Genomic DNA, 20054 nt, shown 5'->3' on the forward strand with positions numbered 1-20054 from the left:
CCTTCTGAGCTGCGGAGAGCCCTGCGCGCCGGGAAGGCGCTGCCGTGTTTGTTTGTTTGTTTGTTTGTTTGTCCCTCCCTGTTCCAGACCGCCATTTACAGGGGAAAAACAGCCTCCGCCTGGCCACGCCCCCTCCCTCTATGGCCACGCCCCCACTCTCCGTGACCACGCCCCCGCGTTAGCCCCGCCCCCGACGGGGCGTGCGCGGAAGCGGGGCGGGAGCGGCGCGCGCCCAGCGCCGCGGGCCGGGGCCGTGTTCCCGCCGCCATCGCCGCCATGGCCGGCGGCGCCTCGGTCGCCGAGTGCCTGCGGGAGTGGGAGGAGCTGCAGGACGGCTACCAGCGCATCCAGGTACCGCCGCCGCGCCGCGGGACACCCCCCCCGGCCCGGGGACCTCGGACAAGCGCCGGTTGGGGCCGAGGGACCGCTCGGGGGTTGCATCAGGGCTCGCCTCGCCCCCGGAGCAGCGGGGCGGGGGGATCGCTAACCTCTGCCGGGGCAGCGGGGGGGCGGGGGACCCCTCCCGCCGAGCCGGGGCACCGCGGGGTTCCTGTCGCCGGGGTCTCCCTCACGTTTCGCCCCGGGCAGGGCTCGCAGCTGAGTCCTTGTGCCGCTGGGGAGGGGGGTTCGGAGCAGGGCCGGGGGGGCGCCGGGGCCCCGCCGAGGAGCCCTGCCTGGGCAGGGGGGGTCTGGCAAGAGCCGGGGCCTTCCAGGGCTGGGCGACCGGACTGGCCAGCCTGCGGTGCCCGGGCCGTGGGGACGCCCAATCTCCCGAGTTTTTAAAAGCGGGGAGCGGCGCTGCCCGGCCTGGCACGGCCGGGAACGAGGCGTGCGGATGCCGCTCCACGGTCCTTCTCGCCCCGCTCAGCTCCCGCGCAAGCCCGAAGCCGGGGAGCAGAGGCAGCCCGGAATCCGGTCACGCTACAGCCTTGTCCCGCCGGGGGACCCTCCCTCCGGTGCCCCGACCCCCGCCGGGGCAGGCCGGGGGCTCTGTGCCGGGAAGGCGCCTGGCATCGGAGGTGTTTCACCTGCTTTGTGTAATCCCCAGGGCGCTCGCTGCCGGGGGAGGGAGTGGGCAGGGTTCAGCTCAGACGGGGGTCACCCAAGGAAAAGGTTGGCTCACATCTTCTGCTGCGGTTCCGATCAATCAGCTGCATCTGCACCAGTTCCCTTTCCCCCTCCTTTCCCCCCCGGGAGCGGGGCGAAGCGGATGTTGTTGCGGACACATTGCAGCTGTACCCAGATCTGGGGCAAGGGAGGCTTTGAGAAACCTCTTGCTCCACAGGACTTGCCTGGCTGTCCCGGGTCGCCCGCCTTGAACCCCGCGTGCAGCTGCGCGGGGCCGGCCCTTTCCTTTGGAAAACTCCTGGGTGGCTCCTGATCCGGGCTTTCTCCGAGCGTGGTGCTCAGATGCTGGGACAGCTAAACGAGTTGTCACAAAAGCCACTTGCTCTCAGTTAACTCCAGAGCAAGAGGAGGAGGTGATGCCAGATGGGAGCTGGAAGGTTTGATGGTCGAGCAGGGAACGTCCCGTGAGAGACTGGGGACATAAATCACTGCGGGAGGAACCAGGGCTATCTGGGATCTGTTCCCACCCTGCTGCTTGTCACCGGAGGGAGAATGAGTTGTTTCCCTCCTCCACGTCTTGGTTTCACCTTTCTCCTTTGGGAACAGCTTTGAGATCTGCTGATAAAGTGCTTGATAAGAGTTAGGGAGGCTAAAATGTGTGTGCGTCAAGGTCTAGTCCAAGATCCTGATCCAAGGGTTGTTGCAAGCGGCATTTAATTCCTTGGTGGTGGAAGTGGCGTTCAGGCTGCCCGTGGTCGAGGTGAGGCTGTTTTCAAGCTGACCTGGACAAGAAGGAGCATTGATCCAGCAGGCTCTCTCCTTTTCTTTCTAAATATAGCGGAAGAATGGCATCTCGCCTTACCCAGGTGCGGTTGGGTTACTGTCGCACGAGCAGCCGCGCAGTTGGCTGCAGCCCTGCTGCAAGTCCATCCCCTTTGTCCGGCTCATTGATGGGCCCCTTCCAGCTTCCCTGGGGGGTGCTTGGGATGGAGCCCCAGAGCCACAGGTCGGGGCAGCAGCAGGTGCTGCACGAGCCTCTGTACGGTTACGTGCAGAAGGGTGGCGAGGAGACAGGCGATGGAGGTCAGGGCAGCCATTGCCCAGATTCTTTATAATAAATCCCTTTATGCTTTGTTCAGGCAGCAGAAATGTCCGTTCCACACTGTAGCATATTGTTGCTTATGTTGTCCTCGGCTGGGTTTCCCGTATGTGTCCACCCGCAAGGCTCTCCACTAGCCAGCACGTCACCTAGATTTATTGCCCGTTGCCCATTTTAACATAAAAACCTCATAAGCCCACGCCCATTGCTCCTCGCCATGGACCGTCGCTCCGCAGTGCCTTGAACCTCCCCACTTGCTGTTCACCTCACTCGGGTACTTGTTGGGAAACCCTCTCAGGGACACTGAGGTAATAAAAGCCTTGTGATCATCTCTGAATGTATTGTGTTTGTGTATCTGACCCTGCTTGGGTCTGGTGAGGTGTCACCGCCTGGATCTGACACCTCCAGGCAGAGCGAGCTGCTCGTCCCATCCCAGCAGTCCAAGCCGCTGCTCCCGGGTGGCTGTGGCCCTCGGTTGTAGCCCTGGCCCCAGCAGCGTTTTTTTCTGAGTCTTTCCTATGCCCTGTGCCGCAGTCAGTGGTTTCCCAGCCACGGGAGCATCCCTGGAGCAGGACTGTCTTGCTGGCTGGACTTTCCCAGCCCGCAGCTGGAGGGGGGCTGGACACGAGCCACGCGCGAGGGCAGGACCAGGCTGTGCCGTGCGGATGTGCCTGCACCTGTAGATAACTTCCTTGGGATTGGGGATGGGTGTCCCCAGTGCCTGCTTCTGCCCCCACAGAGGCAGGGATGGCTGCAGGCTGTCCCCAGACACGCCTGGCTTTTTGCCTGTGGTTTCTACCCACCTCTCGTCTTACCCAGCTGCTGTGCAGGTGAAGTTAAAGAGAGTTTTTAACAGATGTGTCAGCAGATGTCCCCGAGGGCAGGGACAGCTGGGCAGACAGCTGTAATGCATGCTGGTCTCTCCTTCCCAGGATAATCACAAGCTGTACAAGCAGAAACTCGAGGAGCTAACCAAGCTCCAAGATGGGATCTCCAGCTCCATCGCACGGCAGAAGAAGCAGCTGAAGGAGCTGTCGTTGTCCCTCAAAAAGTAAGTTGTCCTGTGACGGCACAGGACGGGAGGGGAGAGCAGCAAGGACAGGGCTAGTGAACGCATCACATGTCTCTGTCTCCAACACAAACCTTACTGGAGCCTCACTGATAGCAAAGTGCTGTGGAGGTCTGGACTCACCCAGGCAGATCTTCCTCAGCTTCCCTTTCCTCTGCCCTGATTTGTGCCTTGTTTGCAGTTCAGAGCTTGCAAAGGCTTCGCAGGTAACTTGAACCACCCCGCTCCCACACAAAGCTCTCTCCATCCTTCCTCGAGGGCGAGAAGACCCGTCTGGCCTCCCCTTGCTCTCATTCCTGCTTCCTTTTCTCAAGTGACATCCCAGCCTGACAGAGGAGCTCGCCCTGCAGATGGAGTCATGGACTTGCCTCCAGTCCATCTTCCCTGTCCTTGGGGTGTCCTTGCCTAAGACAGTCACTTATCGAGTGCCGGCACGTGCTGATTGTGTTACAGAGGCTATCCTGATACCAGCACCTGTGTTTTCTCCCCAGATGCAAAGCCAACGTGAGTCCTGAACAGGAGGAGTCCATCCAAGAGACCCAGAGCCTAATAAAAGAGAGGCAGAATGTTTTCTTCGAGATGGAGGCCTATCTGCCAAAGAAGAACGGGTAAGAGGCGCCTCGTCTCGGGGTGAAACACCAAGTCCTCCCTCCACGTCCCTGCGGCTGTAACACTGCAAGACACAAACCTGCTGTCACCCTGCTCCCGGCAGTGTCACAGCCATGCTGCTCCGCTCAGGCTCCCCGGAGCACGCTGGGCTGGAGCCAGGCTGAGCCTCTGCAGTGCTGCCCTCCTCCCCCCTCGCTCCTCTGCCTGCTCGTGGCCTTCACCCGCCCTTGAACGGTGGCCATGCGCGGGGGGAATCCCGGTGAACACCCCGGTGCCCACAGGAGGTGGGGGGGGTGTGCTTGGCCACCCTTCCCCCTGCCCTTGGGAGGAGAGGGAGCGTTTGTGCCAGTCACGCTGTCTGGCAGCTCCGAGTGGAAAACAGCTGGGGGCTCCTTCACGGGCCTTCAGTGTCAGCGGTGGCACATGAGGGGACGGCTCTGCCTCGCCTCCGCAGCCGCGCTGCCAGCTCCCGGGCAGGCGCCCATCCTAACGCCTCTGCTCTCTCCCCAGGTTGTACCTGAGTCTGGTGCTCGGGAACGTGAACGTCACGCTGCTCAGCAAGCAGGCCAAGTACGGCCCTCTCGGAGCTGCTGCCCTGGGCTTTGCTGGGCTTGGGATCCCCTTGTCACCGGGAAACAACAACTCCTCATGGGCTGAGCTGCTGCATGTGCAGACACGAGGCTGGCTTGACCTGCCTGGTGCAGATTCCCTTCCCGGGCTGTTCCCTGCTTCCTTTCCCAGAATTAGCTGAGTCCTTGGCTCCTCCTTACACTCCTGCCGCTGGGCTGGGATGGACCGTTAGCTCTGGCGAGCTAAATAGGCTCCTCCACCGAAGCCATGTCCGGGTTTCCCCCATGTTAGGGATTTCCAGGAGAGACAGATTTGTGCAGCCACTGGCGCGCCCCCTCCTTGTCCCTTGGGAAACACCAGTGGCCAGATTTGGCTCATGAGAGCCCTCCCCATGCTGGGACACTAATGCCAGAGGTGCCCAGCCAGGAGCCCCCATCTCCCCCTCAGCTCCACAGGTTTCCCTTGAAGAGCTGAGCAGACGCCAATCTGCACAGCTTCCCGGAGTCCTCTGGGCCACCCGCCAGGCTGGCATGGTTTGGGGTGTCTTGAAGCTGTCTCACCTGTGTGAAAGCAGCCTGCTGTTCTCCCCTCTCAGAAATACCCAGGGGACAAGGTTTTTCCAGAGCATGTCCCAGAGGTTCCCAACAGAACATCACTTTTGTCCGGCCAGCTGGGATGGGAGGACACAGACTTCCAGCAGCCACCTTGCTCCAAGCCTGTTCTTCTGTTTCCCTGCAGGTTCGCATATAAGGATGAGTATGAGAAGTTCAAGCTCTACCTCACCATCATCTTACTCATTGTCTCCTCCTCCTGTCAGTTCCTTCTCAACTCCAGGTGGGTCTGGCTTGGATGCTCTCTGTAAGGGGTGGGGCAGAGATCTCCTCCCAGGGCCCCCGTGTTCTCCTCTCCCACCCTGAAAGGTCCGGAGCTGAACAGGAGATCCTGACAAAGGCTCTGGCCACTGCCCTGGAGGTGGGGTGGCTTTTGTGGCTGCAGCTGTCTCACTGTGACCGTGGCGGATGGTGGAGAAGCGGGTCCCCCTGCCCGCAGGGTGGATGAGCATCCTGCAGCGATGGCTCTCGGTGCCTGTGCCCTCGATGCCGGGGCAGTGGCTCTGCTGCTGCCTTTACACGGCGCTTTGTTTCCCACCAGGGTGACAGATGCCGTCTTTAACTTCGTCTTGGTGTGGTACTACTGCACCCTCACCATCCGGGAAGGCATCTTGATCAACAACGGATCCAAGTGAGTCCCTAGTGCTCAGGGAGAGGGGCGTGTGGTGAGTTGGTCCTCTACAAAAGGCCGGGGAGTTGGGACCCACTGTGTAGCTCTGGCTTCCCAAGGGAGCAGCTCCCTCCTACTCAGGCTGTGTAGCAAACCCTGCTGATGAGCAGGGCGGGAGGAACTCCCCGTGCAGAGGCGGTGCAGGAAGGTGGAGCAGCGGTTGGAAGGGCCCCAGCCCCTGGGTGCTGCCTAGTCCGGAGGCGCTGGGTCCTGCTCCGCACACAGCCGTTTCGTAACCAGCCCTGCTCCTCGCCCGGAGCTGGAGGGCGGCTGGTGCTGGGCTGGCTTCGCTCTCCTGGTGCGTGTTTGGGTCTTGATTTATGCTCCAGACCTGACGCCCCTTCTCTGTGTCTTCCAGAATCAAAGGCTGGTGGGTTTTCCATCACTACGTCTCCACCTTCCTCTCAGGTGTCATGCTGACGTGGTAAGTCTGTGTCCCCCCATCTCATGGGGGGCCTGCTTGGGCTGTGGCCAGCTCAGGTGAAGGGGCCTCCGCTGCCCTAACCTGTGGCCGTAGGCCTGCTCTGTGCGTGTTGTGGTCTAACAATCAGCTCCACGTCCTCCTCGCCTGGCCCGGGCACCCAAACAAAAGCCACCGTGGACACCTCTGTGTGGCAGGGAAACACGAGGTGTGGTGACACGGTGCCTGAGCTGGGGCGTCCCCCTGCTTTGGTGGGGGCCGGGGCAAGGCAGCAGTGCCCTTACGCTGGCTGTGGGGCAGGCAGGGCTGGCTGTGTCTCCTCTCAGCCCCACATCCCCCAGCGAGCACCGTCTCTCTGCAGGCCAGACGGGCTCATGTACCAGATGTTCAGGAGCCAGTTCCTCTCCTTCTCCATGTACCAGAGTAAGTGATGCCACATGCTGGGGCACGGGGCTGGGACCAGGCCTGGCCTCGGGTGCCGAGCGTGACTGCCTGGCTCCGCGACGCACGGAGGCCCAGCTGTAGCTGCTCGCAGCTCTCAGCTCACCTGGGTTTTCCCTTGGCCTCTGTCCTGCTCTCCACCGCCCTGGCGCTGGGATGGTCTTTGCGTGCAGAGTCATCTCGGAGCAGATGCTGGGGCCAGGGGATGGTGCCTGGGTGTCTGCTGACCACATCCACGCTCTCCTTGCAGGCTTCGTGCAGTTCCTCCAGTACTACTACCAGAGCGGGTGCTTGTACCGGCTGCGAGCGCTGGGCGAGAGGCACAACATGGACCTGACTGTGGGTAAGCCGGGATCTTCCCTTACTGCTTGTCCCACTCCAACTGGACCTCCTGTTGCCACAGGGCCCACGGCTGCTGGCAGCCTCCCTCCCAGCACCAGACCAGTGCTCTGCTAACTGGGAGCTGTGGTTTCTGTTAAAGGCAACGGTGATGGTTATTTTTGTTTTGAGGTTAGTTTGACTGCAGTTTGCAAGTTGCAGAAGCAGTAAAAGCTACAAATAAAGCTGAAGCTCTGAGAGCAGCATCTCCCGTGAGGTGGCAGCATCCTGTCGACTGGGTGCCCCCCTCTTCCTGCTCTCCTGGGGCCACCAGCCCACAGCTGCCTCCCTCGGGATGCGAGGTGGCAGTGGATGTGGCTCCTGGCATCCGAGCTTTCCTCAGGAAGCTCCTTCAGACACAAAACATCCCTCCAACACCCAACGTACTTGTGGGCTGCCAGCTCCTCGGCCCCTGCGACACCGAGTGCTCGGGCTGAGGACGGCAGCTGTGGGCAGGGGAAGCTCCATCAGAGCAGCCTCCTCCAGAGGCCCACGTTAGGTTAGCGCTAGGAATCCCTGCTGCAGTCCTGCCTGCGGGCTCAAGTGCCCACGGCAAGGCTGTGTTAGCCTGGCAGGACCTTCCCAGCCGGGCACAGGGTGGCCACTAAACCTCCCTGCCCGCAGCCTCAGGAGCTGGGCTCTGTCTGGTCCCCACCTATAACATGTTCGTGGGTCCCCATGCAAACCTTCATCCTTTGCAGAGGGCTTCCAGTCCTGGATGTGGAGAGGCCTCACGTTCCTGCTTCCTTTCCTCTTCTTTGGGCAGGTGAGTGTGCACTGAGAGGCCAGAGCCCTGGGTGGGAGCGGATTGTGCCCCAGGGCAGCGTGGACATCGCACAGGTCCCCGCAGGCTGCTGCAGCCATGCAATACGGATGCCAGGAGCAGGGAAATGCTTTCAGCAAATGCTGAGCCTTTTCCTTTTCCTCCAAAGCACCCACCTCCATGACTTGGCTAGTGAGATGGAGAGGACCTGGGGGGCTGCTGGTAGTTCTGCTAAGTGCTGTGCAGAATACAGCAGAGGTGCTGGCTCCAAGAACCCTTCCAAAACCCTTCCTGAGCTTCAGCTACTGAAAGTCCAGTTCTTCCTTGGTCAGATCATTTAGGCCGATGGCCAAAAGCGGTAGGCTGGTCTGAGGCTTCTTCCTGGTTATTGGGCTCCAGAAGTTGGCAAGAAAGGGGGAGACAAGTCCTCTGGCCCCAAGACTTGATGGGGTTTCCCTGCGTGCTGGGGCAGGCTGGCCTCATGTGAGGTCTGCGTGGGGTTTGTGCCCAGAGGGAACGGCTGGATGAGTGTCAGCATGGAGTTGATGAGCCTCTGAAAGCAGAAACTCCCCTAAATCTTCTCTCTTCTGCAGTTCTGGCAGCTCTACAACGCCATCATCCTCTTCCGCATGATCCAGCACCCAGAATGCAAGGAGTGGCAGGTAAGGAGGCCCCAGGCAGCTGCCCTGGGGAGAGGGATGCCCCAGGAGGTCCCTCCTGCTGACGTGCACCTCCCGTAGGTCCTCATGTGTGGCCTCTCCTTCTTCATCCTCTTCCTGGGGAACTTCTTGACCACCCTCCGCGCCGTCCACCAGAAGTTTCAGAACAAGAACAAAGACACGAAGCAGAATTGAAGGTGGGCAGTGTGGGGGCCAGGACTGTTTCTCCCCACCAGCTCCATCTCCCATCCCCACTTCCTCGATGCCGTCCGTACTCTGGTGTCTCACCCTGTTCCTTGGAAGCCTGGGTTGGGACAGAGCTTGGGGCCTGCTCACAAATAGACCGTGTGTTCACTGCAGTGCTGGATCTGTGCCTGAGTCATTCATCTGGAGCCAGCAGCACCCTGCAACTCCTGTCCCATCTGCCTTCCTCCTCCAGGAGAGCAGGGTGCCTGGGACAGCTGCTCCCCTTCCCTCTGCCCCGAAGACACTTACTGGGATGGTTCTCTGGGGTCAAGCCCAGCTCTGCAAGCACTCCCCACCCCGCTGCGGGCAGCCCGGGGTGCCCGGCTTCCATCATCTCCCCTGGGACAAGGCTGGGTCCAGGGCTGGCGGTGCCTCTTACACAGCTCCGGGGGTGCTCAAGGCTCTCCCCAGCCCTGCACCCAGGGCAGCCCCTGCGTGTTGAAGGCAGAGAGGCCCTCACATCTCATCGGCTGCAAGCAATTGCTTCCCTGGCTGCCCCGGTAGCCATCTTTACTTTCAAGGGCAGCTGGAGGCTGTGCCCAAGCGCTGCCTTCCAGGGTGTGTCATACCCTGGTTCCTCCTTTACCTTCAAGCCGCAGGGCCGAGGGACTGAGGTGGAGGAGCTGTGGCGCTGGAGGGGTGGGAGCACTACAAGCCTGAACCAGGTTTCATGCTGGAGCTGTGCAAACAGCACCCTGGTCCCGCATCTCTGGAGGATGCGTGTGTAAAAATAAAGGAAAGGTGCTGCCTCGGGTTGCTGGGGTGGTTTGGAACAGCTTGTGCGCTCTGTGGTTTTGGCCTGCCTGGTATTGGTCACGTGTTGGGGGAGGGAAGAAAAAGCACCTCCAGCTATCCCCATACCAGCTGGGATGCAGAACGGGACAGGAGGGCAGCGCTGTGAGCTGCCAGCTCCCCCCACCCTGAGCTGTATTATCAGTGATAACCACCGGCGGTGATCGTAATGGATGTGTCTGGTCATGGCTGCATTGACTCTGGCTGTGGGGACACAGATAACACCACGATAGCCAAGGGCTCACATGAGCAACGCGACCACCCAACCACAGTGCTGCTCAGTGGCTGACTCGAGCCAACCTGGGAAGAAGCCAACATCTGTAGTCGGTACACAAATGTAACTATGAGTCAGTCGTCTTACTCTGTAACACGTGGGCAGCCCAGGGCCCGCTGAGCTCTCCTGGCTCTCCCTGTGAGTAGGGACACCTCACAGGGTTACTCCTTGAGGTTGAGAGAGTCCTTGCCTTAACAGATTCTCAGTAAGTGATTAATAGCATGCTAAAACTTTGAAATCTTAGCTGAGTGATACAAAGGATATGCACACATACAGTCCTTTAGACATAAACTACTGACCAAGCCTGGGACTAGGAGTGGATCCAGCCTCACCCAGACTCCTCTCTGAGAAGGAGTTTAGAAAGCAAGGGGGTCCCCTCTGAACTGTGTCACTCACAGGAGGGTCTCCCGGGCAGTTTTTTCTGACCCCGTCCTCTATGCAGTAAATACCACGTGAACCTTGCCCTTGGATCCTGTTAAACCACTGTCGCATTTACTATCAAACTTTGTTAAATCGCTGTTTTATATCAATAAACATTGCTACTTCTCTCCTATGAGTGAAGTGCATCACTCAATCCATGACCAATTGGCGTAGTGGCAGGATGGCAAGTAGTGTCACTGGTTACTTATGGAGGCACGGAGTGAATCAGAGTTCCAGCTTCTCATAAGAATGGGCTTGTGACAACTGGTGCAATTGGGAAGCTGTTGAAGAGCACCTCTAAGTGCCTTATGGCCACACAAAAGATGGAAAAGTGTTATCTATCTGCGAGATACTAGGTGATAATTTTCAAGATGCCCCCAAGCAACTCCATGGGCAGAATTAATGCACAACATTGTTAACTACAGCCATGAGACAGGCTGGGACAACGCACCAGCTGAAAAACAAAACCTGAAGCTCCAGGGAGGAGATCACAAAAATCAGTCCCATGAAACGAGGAATGGAAACTAGATCAAAGGCAAACAAATTTAAACACCCACAAAGAGAGTCTCAAGAAGAGAGGAATGGATTATGGAGAAATACGTTAGCTCTGGGCATTTCTAGAGCTGCTATTCCAGGTCAGCCTGCTGGCATAGAGTCCAATTAAAGAATTCCAGAAACAGGTATCAGTGACAGGAAGGAGCATATTTCAACTCCTCTGGTGCCAGTCCCTAGAAAGGGAGACAACATCCATGACACCCTGGCACGCCTCAGCCCACACAGCCCCATGCCACAGGCTGTGGCCAGAGCTTTGGCTGCCCAAGGAGCCGAGCAGGGCCCAGCAGGACTCAGTGTCCAACAGCACATTAGCACAGCTGTGCCTCAGCCCAGAGCTGTGCCCCCAGCTGCCATCCTCACCCCCAGCTCACCCTAAACCCAGAGTTGCCGCCTGTTCCCCAGGTTTCCTCCTGGTTAGCAGCCATTGCTCCTCCTGCCTCCCTCTTCCCTCTGGTTGAGCAGAGAGAGAGGAGGAAGGAAATTACAGAAACAGTAATTTTATTCCAAGGGCAAATGTATTTAAATAATTTACAGTCATTGGACAGCCTGAAAGTTGTTGGGTTTTTTTTCTATGATTAAATCACAAAGATGTTAAAATAAAAACAGTATTTAAAAAATGACCATACACAGCATGAGGGAGGGGCTGGGCACAGGGGAGCTGCCAGCTGCAGGACCCCAGGGAGGGAGCAGGGCCCCTGCGGACAGACACACACCCCCCGCCCCAGAGCAGGTCTCTTCTGAGGGGAGAGGAGCCATCCCCTCCCTGCTGCGTGCTGGAGCAAAGGCGGGCAGCGGGGGAAAGGCGTGGGGTGCCTGTGGGGTCCTGGTGGCGTGGGGCAGCCCTGTGCCCAGAGCCAGCTGCCAGCCCCACATCCCAGAGATGGCCAAACAGGGCGGGAGGCAGGCGAGGATGGATCGCTGCCCCATGCCATGCCCTCACCTCGATCCTGCGGCGCAGGGGGCTGCTGGCTCCTCCACCCCTCTGCTGGAGCCAGGCTGGCTGTGCGGCAGGGTGGTGTCCAGCCCCAGGGGATAAGGCAACACTTTGTGTTCAGGGAAGGAGCCCAGAGCTCCCCCAGCACCATCCGTCACTCCTGCCCCACGTCACCTGTGTCCCTGACCTAAGGCTGGTGCCAAGAAGTGCTCCCTGGGGTGCCAGGGGCACCACAGCTCCTGGACAACAGCCTGAGCTACCCCTCTGTCCCTCTCAACCCCTTCCACCCCCCTGGGTACGCAGCCTGCCCCAGGGGGCTACTGTGGCCCAGGAGGGATTGGGAGTGACACTGGGGTAGCCGGGGGCTGGGGACAACACTGTCACCCACAGCAGCAGTGGGTAAGCAGGCACTTTCCACCTCCCACGGGCCCACGCCAGGGGACCCGTTCTCTCCCCGGCCCCACCAGCCTCGCTCTTAGCTCCAGACGTCCAAAGAGTACCGGCCCTTGGTCATCAGTTTCTTTACATAGTCCACAGCCTGGGGCTGGCTCATGTTCCCAAACTCGGCCACGATCTCGTAGAAGGTGTTCTGCACGTCCCGGGCCATGTTGCGAGCATCGCTGGAAACAAGGGGAGCGTGAGCGAGGCAGTAACACATCAGAGCCACAGAGCCCTGGCTGCCTCTCAACACCCGGACAGGGATGGTTCGCTCACCCCAGCCCATCTGCCTGGCCACATGCCCTCCCTGGAACAAGGACAGTGTAACCCTCCCAGGGCTTGTAATACACAAGTGGGTAAACTGAGTCACGGTCGTTTTCCTGAGAATAGGAATGTTTTGCCAAAGTCCCTTCCCTGCCACTGGACTTACCCGCACACATAGATATGAGCGTTCCCCTCATTAAGCAGCTTCCAGATGTTTTCCTTGTTCTTCTTCAGTAAGTGCTGAACATAAACCTGGCAGGAAACAAGGTGGCAGTGAGGTGAGAGGGACAGAGTCCCCACACCACAGGCCACGGCGAGAGAGGGGAAGCCAAGCCCATGCTTGTGGCTCACAAGACCCTGAGCTGGGCGCTCCTATGACTGTCATAGGCCTTCCCTAGCAGCGAGGCTCCAGGCTGGGTGTCTCTAGCCCTTGAAGCCTTTTCTTCCCCCACTGCCACAGCTGGGAGTGATTGTGGGCAGCACAAACAAGCAGCTGGGGGACTAGAGCAGTACCTTCTCAGCCTGGTCCCTGGAGAAGGCAACGTTGAGCTGGGTGAGGACTCCCTCCTGATGGAAGCGGGCCAGCTCCTCACGGTACAGGTAGTCCTCACGCTCGTGGCGGCAGCCATAGTAAAGCACCGTGTCGCCCACCTCTTTGCCTGCAGAGTCACACAGCACCCATCAGCTGGCCCCCTGCCCTCCCCACCCCACCTTGTCTGCCAACCCGGGGGAGGCAGAGCTGCACAACTGCTGCTGTTTAAGGGGAAGTTGACTGATTCTGCCAAATACCCACATGATTTAGAAATGGATCTAAATGACTTGACTGTGACTATTCAGAAATGTGGTGGCAGAAGACAGAGAACTGGCCCAGGTCTATCAGCCCCCCCCAAACATCCTCTGTGGCCAAGAGGAGGACAAAGCATTCCTGTTTGCTGCTGTTCACCCTGCTCCACTGCCTCAGCTTTTTGCTAGTCCCATCAGTGATGTGAGCAGCACAGGCTGCACCTTGAAGGCACCACCTGGCCCTGCAGAGCACAGTCCTGCAGCAGATCCAGTCCCCAGGGAAGTTTCTGGGCACTCACCTTGCTGCTTCAGCCAGGCCCGCTCCTGAATGAAGCCGATGAAGGGGGCTATGCCAGTTCCCGGTCCGATCATGATGACAGGTGTGCTGGGTTTGAAGGGCAGGCGAAACTGTGACTTCCTGACATACATGGGCACCAGGGAGTTGCTCCCATTCTCGTTGGGCACCTTGTTCTTGAGCCAGTTGGTGGCCACCCCTTTGTTCAGGCGTCCTGTCTTAGTCTCGTACTCCACCGTCACTGCACAGATGTGGATGGCGTTGGGGTGAACCTGCAGGGAAGGGATGTCAGTGCCAGGCAGAGAGGGAGCCCCAGCGACCCCGCAGCTCAGTCCCTTGTACTGAGGGATGAGGAAAAGTTTAACCTAATGTTAACACTGGGACAGCTGCTACTCCCCTGGCAGATCAAACCTCCCAGCATGCCCCACATGGGAATTCTGTCTTGCACCCAACTCGTCACAGGACCACGGAGCCTCCCTCAGTATCGCCAACAACCTCAGGGCTTCAGGCACAAAGCGAAGAGGGAAATTTGACCAACTCCTAAAATACCACCTTGCTTCCAAGCCCTGAAAGCACAGCCTATGGGTGAAGAGGAGCAGGGCTGCAGGGAGTGGGGTGGTATCAGGGCGCAGCTGTGTGACCCTCTGCAGACCCTGTGAAAGTCGGGATAACCAATTTTCTCTCTTCTCATGCACAGAGATAACTAGAGCTGCCCCCTATCGCAGAAAGTGTTACGAGGGCAAGTTCCCCATGTCCTGTCCCCAGCTGGAGAGGGGGATGGTGGCACTGTGGAGCTGCAGCTGAAGCCTCAGCAGGCTGAGTCCCTGCTGGAAGCACGCTCACCTTGGAGGAGGAGGCGATGGAGTAGTAGCGGGCCTGCAGGCGGGGCAGGAGCTCACACAAGTGGTCGATGGGGGGACGCAGCGAGGGCATGTCCTGCAGGATGGCCAAGATGTTCCTCCGGGCTTCCACCACCCAGCTGAGGTAGAGCGCCTGCAGGCAAGGAGGGCACACGCATGATGACTTCCCTACATGGCTGGCAAACACTCCCTCAGCTCTCTGCACGTGGTGCCCAACAGTCCTGGATCCCATCTGAGGATCCCCCAGCACCCAGTTCAACCCAGCAGCTTTGCTGGGCAGGCCACAGCTCCCACCTTCCCCTCGGCAGCAGACGATGCCATTTTGCGGAGGCGCTCCTGCTCGCCGGCATCCGTGGCGTACTGGGCCAGCTCGTAGAGGACATTAGTACGGGGAGGGTTAGTGATGTCCAGGTAGTACGTCAGGGCTGTACGGTAGGACGTGGGGCAGGGGAAGGGGTGTTTCTTATTGGATTCCTCTAGAGAAGAAGGAGAGAAAAAAAAAATTAGAAATCAGCAACCACTTGCTGTTATGTTAGAGGTTTTGTGCCAGCAGCTACGCACAGTGTAGGAGAGCTGGAGACAGAGAACGGGCTTCAGGGAGGAGAGAGCAGCCCTAGAGCTGAATCAGCCTGTTGGCCAAAGCCCTGATTCCACACCAGCTCCAGCACACCACCTTCTCCAGGCAGCTACATCTCCCAGTAGCCCCTTTTGTGTTTCACAGATGCTGCCTGACAGATTACCAGAAAAAAAAAATACTCCATGCTCCCCAACGGGGCTCTCTGCCCTGAGATATCTATGCACAGAGGCACCCAGCAAACTCCCAGATCAAGCAGGAGGGCTGTTCTCCACAGCTAATTTGGCCTCACACACTTACACCTCCTTCAGATCTGGCCTCAAAAGTGTCCTTAGTCTCCTTCAGCCATGGACAGTTGCGCTCAGAGCTGCCTTGGGAAAGGCAAGTGCCAGCAGTCAAGGCTGGAGCCATTCAGTTCAGCAAATTAAGAGCTCCGGAAGGGACAGGAACGACAGCATGAGGCCAGACAACACGGGACACTGCACAGCGGGCTCTGGCAGTGCATTAAAGCCACTTGCTCTCCTGAAACCAGGAGCTCCCTTAGGCTCCTGGGCCAGCACATCTGATGCCTCAGGTCAGGCTGCCCTGCTTCAGGAGTAAGATGGGCAGCAGCTGCCGTCTCCCTCCTGCCAGCGGCCAGCTCTGCTGGGAACACCGCCCAAGAAGAGGTCTTTGTATCAGCACAAGTGCTCCCTCCTGGCAGTTCAGCCCCAAGCCTGTGCCTCCTCCAAGGACTGAATAACAGCATCTCAGGCACCAGAGCCCCCGTGGAGTTCCGGGGCTGCTGCGGCAGGGGGATGCTCTGGGGGGCTGATGGTCTGTAATTAGGAGTGTGTTGTTACATAACGTGTTGTTGAACACGCACACTAAGTACATTTCACAACTGACCCACTTCAGCTGGCTCCCAGCAGCGGGCTCCGTGCCACTGCTAGAATGGCACAGCAGTTCACGTGGCCACGGGACGTCTCTGTTTGCCTGGAGGTGCCCTACAGGACCTGAAGGTGATCTGGCCCCTGCTCTGGTGGGAAGGACAGAGGCCATAGATGAAGAAGAACTGCTGACGCTCAGGGGTGATCCACACTCACCGTCCAAATTGTTTAGGGACATGATCGTGTCCAGATCCATGCCCAGGATCTCACCAATCTGATTCACTAGAGAAGAGTCATTGGCTGGGTACACTGCCACGTGGTCCCCAGACTCGTACCTGGAACGAGAGCAGGAGGAGAGCAGATGAAACACCAGCACCACTTCTCATCCACCCCAAGCCTGAGCTGCTCAGCTAGAAGATGAAGTGGTCTAGTGCAAGGGGCAGTACGACAGCACCGAGATCTGACCTGCCACACAGTGCCTACACAATCAGGGATCCCCAAGAGCCAGCAGTAATAGCAGAAATGACCATTGCAGAATAATGGTTTTAAGAACCAGGTTTTTCACAAGGGACCTCCAAGGTAACAGCAGATTTGCCAGAGACTTCAACAAGGCCAGACTTTCATCAAGGACAGGTCAACTCCCTGACAGGCAAGGAGCAAAGTTGCTCAAAACCTCTGCAGCATTTTGTTACATTAAATCACCGGGATTCATAGCTTTCTCACAAGCACACACAGGAATTTAAGCCAGCAAGAGGGTTTTTAAGAACAGGGCTTTATTCCTCCTATGCTGGTACATCTAAGCCAGGCAAACCCAGGCATGAGCCATTCCCAGCTCTCCCCTCTCTCATAGCTCATCTGCCCCCTCAGTTTTCTAATGATTTCTAGAGAATTCTTGCAGCTGGCACTGCTCAGGTAGGACAGGTATGTGCAACCAGCTCTGGAGGAACCCAGAGCAGCCAGCTGGCACGGCCAGGCACAGCGTGAGAGCTGTGAGAAAGACCCAACATGGGGTACCTGATATGTGGTACAGAAGCCCAGAGGGGCAGTGTTAAGTAATTATGAGAACAAGGTCCCCTTCTGAAGTGCTGGACGAGGCCAGTGGCACATCCTTGTTCCTTGCTCCTGACACAGGCTGTTCCTACCAGAACAGAGGAGCAGTCTCCCACGGGAAACTACCTGATTTTGGAATTGGAGATATCCAGCTCCAGGTGCATGAGGTGTCGCTCTCCACCCTCGTTCAGCTTGCGGTTCTCTGTAACCTGGGCCAGGAAGGGGTTCTTGGCATCAAACGGTCTGGAATGGAAGACAAGGATCCTCTGGGTTACTCTCCTGTAGGCTGACAGTGCTTTCTGTATCCAAGCATCCTCCCCCTGCCTCCAGAGCAGGCTCCCACGATTTGAGCATGGGGCTGTCCTGGCTCATGTTTCAAAGCACACCACAAACCAAATTATGATCCCGCTGCTACCCACACTGGCAGAGAAAACTGATCATTTTCCTTCTAAGCACAGCCCAGCAGTCAACAGCTTCGGTCCTATTAAGAACAAGTGATGCAAGAGTAGATTGGAGGGAATGTCACACCTCAAAGAGATATTTCAGTTTAGAAATAATTTATACAGCTAATCTCTCCAAAGTAATGCTGCAAGCAACCATCATGCATTAGCTTCCCTGGGCAAGGAAAGGCTCTGAGTGACCTCAAGACAGGTGCTGCAAATGTACCAGCCAAACAGCCCATGTGAACACAGCCATCTTCTCACTCACTAATGATTCATTAACTGGGGAATCCCCCAGAGTCCCAGTGAAGGTCTGAGCCCATTTCTCTTGGGCAGGTATCTGCCACACAGCTGCATTGCAGAAATGACACCGCCCACATAGCACGTGTTGTTAGAAACATCAAGGACTCTGCCAGGCAAAGCCTGGCCCACGTACACCCTGCCCAGGGCTGTGTGGCACTTACGGCTTCTGGTTCTCGTAGCTCTTGAGACGACCCATCTCACCCGTGTAGACTTTGTTCATGTTCACATCTGTGTGCACCACCAGCTCATACTGGCGGATGCTGGAGGAGGAAGGGGGAGAGAAAAAGAGAAAAAAGTCAAACCGGAAATCACAAGGGACAGTTAGAACCAACATCTGCTTTGCTGGATTTGCTGCAGTTCAAAAACAAATGCAACTTCAACCCCTTTGCCCCTCTCAAGACATCAGGAATCAGGTAGACCTTGAAAAAAGCCCAAACCAGGAGGAAACATCAGCTTCACTGGGAGCATCACAACCCAGCAAAGCCCCCCACAAAGGAACCAAACCCATCACATCGCCCTTCAGAACAGAAATCCACAGCTGGGTTCAAACTCACACCAGGACAGGCTCAGTCCAAACAGCCCCCACTCCACACATGCCCGTTCAAGTTTGGAAGGGGAGGCAGCATGCAGGAAAGGGGACAGTGGCTCAGGGCTGATGACGCAGCCACCAGTCAGAGGTGGCCAATCTCTCTGCACCCAGAAGAACCTGCTCCCATACTCACCTGGACTCTTCTCCTGTAGCCTCCACCCCAAAGTGTTCACACACCGCTGGCCAGAACTGCTCTCTCCAGGTGATGAAATCTTCTTCCAAGCTAGCCAGGGCAAAAGAGAGATTCAGTAACCCTGCCCGAGGGGGAGAGAAGGGCTATTCCCAGAGGAGCCATCTGAGATCCTTCCTCCTTCACCACGGGAAAAGGCATTTGCCCTTGGATCCAAGCAGTTTTGGTATGTCTACATGCCCACAGATCACCAGAAGAGCATCTTCTGATCACTAAGTGGGTAGGAGGGAACTGTACTATACCAGCCACCCCTTCCCTTCACCAGGTCTGCCAAGGAAGGCTTTGTTAATTCAGACTCTGTCTTTAACCAACTCAGCTCCCCCTCGCCCACTCCTGGTATTAGGTCACCTTCCTAAAGGCAGATTCCACCATGGCAATGCTTATTTTTCTGGGCTCAGAGTCTCCCACATACAGCACATCCCTCTCATCAGATCTTGCAGCCCTTAGAGGTAAAGCCACAGGTTGATGCAATTTCCTAGGTTAAGCTGGTTAAGTTAAGCTGGTTAAGTTGAGCATTACAGGGTGTTCAGGTGATCATAGAGAGGTCAAAAAAAAAAAAATATCATTGTCCAAGTTGAAAAATTGCTGCCTTGCACCATAAAACAGTTCACAAGGAAACGGAGTTTGCCTCCCGCACAGGGATGGGTGAGTTTATCCATACAGGCTGGGTTAGCAATGGAGATGCAGCCCAGCAAAGGCAGAGGAGGCTGCAAAGCCTCCTCGAGTGTGTAACTACGGTCATTTAAAGCTGATGTTGGCTTACTCAGACACAGGATCCTCTAAGATACTCTAAGTGTACAGCTATCCGATTGTGGAAGAGTGCACAGACACACACTCAGAGACACGTCAGCTCCCACAGTTAGTGCTATGAAGTTTATTTCTCTTAGTAGTAGAGCCAACTCCCTGTCAAGACCCCCACAACACTTTAGCCAGCTCTGCCCAGCCCTCCAAGCCAAGCTACTCACTTGCCATCATCATCTCCCAGCCCAAGTTCAAAGATGCGTTGGGCTCCAAGTTCCTCCAGTCTCTTGTCCACATACTTTCCCATGGCATTGAAGTGCTCGTAAGTCTTGTTCCCCAGCCCAAAGACCTAGAAAGGGAATGCTGATGAGTGTGGAGAAGCAGGGGCTGGACATTTCCCATCCAGCTGGCATCCTCTGGTCAGTATCACCCAGCAAAGGAATCACAGAATCATCTAGGTTGGAAAAGACCCTGAAGATCATCCAGTCCAACCATTAACCTCACACTGACAGTTCTCAACTACACCATATCCCTCAGCACTGGGTCAGCCCGACTCCTCAACCCCTCCAGGGATGGGGATTCCACCCCCGCCCTGGGCAGCCCATTCCAACACCCAACCACCCCTTCTGGAAAGAAATACTTCCTAATAGCCAGTCTAAACCTTCCCTGGTGCAACTTGAGGCCATTCCCTCTTGTCCTATCACTTGTTCCTTGGTTCAAGAGACTCATCCCCCCTCTCTGCACCCTCCTTTCAGGGAGTTGTAGAGGGCCATGAGGTCTCCCCTCAGCCTCCTCTTCTCCAGACTAAACCCCCCCAGTTCCCTCAGCCGCTCTCCATCAGACCTGTGCTCCAGACCCTGCACCACCTCCGTTGCCCTTCTCTGGACACACTTGAGTCATTCAATGTCCTTTTTGTAGTGAGGGGCCCAAAACTGAACCCAGTAATCAAGGTATGGCCTCACCAGTGCTGAGTACAGGGGTAAGATCCCTTCCCTGTCCCTGCTGGCCACGCTATTGCTGATACAAAAGTTGAAAACAGACAGCAAGTCCTCTCCCAGCTCCCCGTCAGCTATTCGTGG

The 20054-nt window shown here is 57.3% G+C and overlaps 2 protein-coding genes across 9 annotated transcripts in view; one reads left to right on the forward strand and one right to left on the reverse strand.

The window, feature by feature from the left end:
- The first annotated feature begins 200 nt into the window (after positions 1-200).
- Positions 201-8856, forward strand: TMEM120A (transmembrane protein 120A). 2 transcript variants are annotated; one of them, XM_074845776.1, is made up of 13 exons: positions 201-351; positions 3100-3218; positions 3728-3844; positions 4356-4415; positions 5154-5249; positions 5568-5657; positions 6055-6120; positions 6479-6540; positions 6809-6901; positions 7638-7702; positions 8293-8361; positions 8440-8555; positions 8719-8856. In XM_074845776.1, exons 1-12 carry the CDS (start codon positions 277-279, stop codon positions 8551-8553), a joined length of 1026 nt encoding a protein of 341 aa, XP_074701877.1. In that variant the 5' UTR covers positions 201-276; the 3' UTR covers positions 8554-8555; positions 8719-8856. The 2 variants fall into 2 exon arrangements, with proteins under 2 accessions (XP_074701877.1, XP_074701876.1); XM_074845775.1 differs by lacking the exon at positions 8719-8856 and having other exon boundaries at positions 8440-8717.
- Positions 8857-11126: 2270 nt separating this feature from the next.
- POR (cytochrome p450 oxidoreductase) overlaps positions 11127-20054 on the reverse strand; it is a 31864-nt gene continuing 22936 nt past the window's right edge. For all 7 annotated transcript variants that reach the window (XM_074845768.1, XM_074845773.1, XM_074845772.1 and 4 more), the window contains 11 exons: positions 19200-19324; positions 18178-18267; positions 17617-17715; positions 16839-16955; positions 15879-15997; positions 14514-14695; positions 14203-14352; positions 13364-13631; positions 12795-12940; positions 12448-12533; positions 11127-12199 (listed from right to left, as the gene is read on the reverse strand). In XM_074845768.1, coding sequence (XP_074701869.1) covers positions 12055-12199; positions 12448-12533; positions 12795-12940; positions 13364-13631; positions 14203-14352; positions 14514-14695; positions 15879-15997; positions 16839-16955; positions 17617-17715; positions 18178-18267; positions 19200-19324 — 1527 coding nt within the window. In that variant the 3' untranslated portion in view covers positions 11127-12054. The remainder of the gene's footprint in view (positions 12200-12447; positions 12534-12794; positions 12941-13363; positions 13632-14202; positions 14353-14513; positions 14696-15878; positions 15998-16838; positions 16956-17616; positions 17716-18177; positions 18268-19199; positions 19325-20054) is intronic.

This window comes from Strix aluco, chromosome 19 (assembly GCF_031877795.1).
Source record: "Strix aluco isolate bStrAlu1 chromosome 19, bStrAlu1.hap1, whole genome shotgun sequence".
NCBI classification, from domain to species: Eukaryota; Metazoa; Chordata; class Aves; order Strigiformes; family Strigidae; genus Strix; species Strix aluco.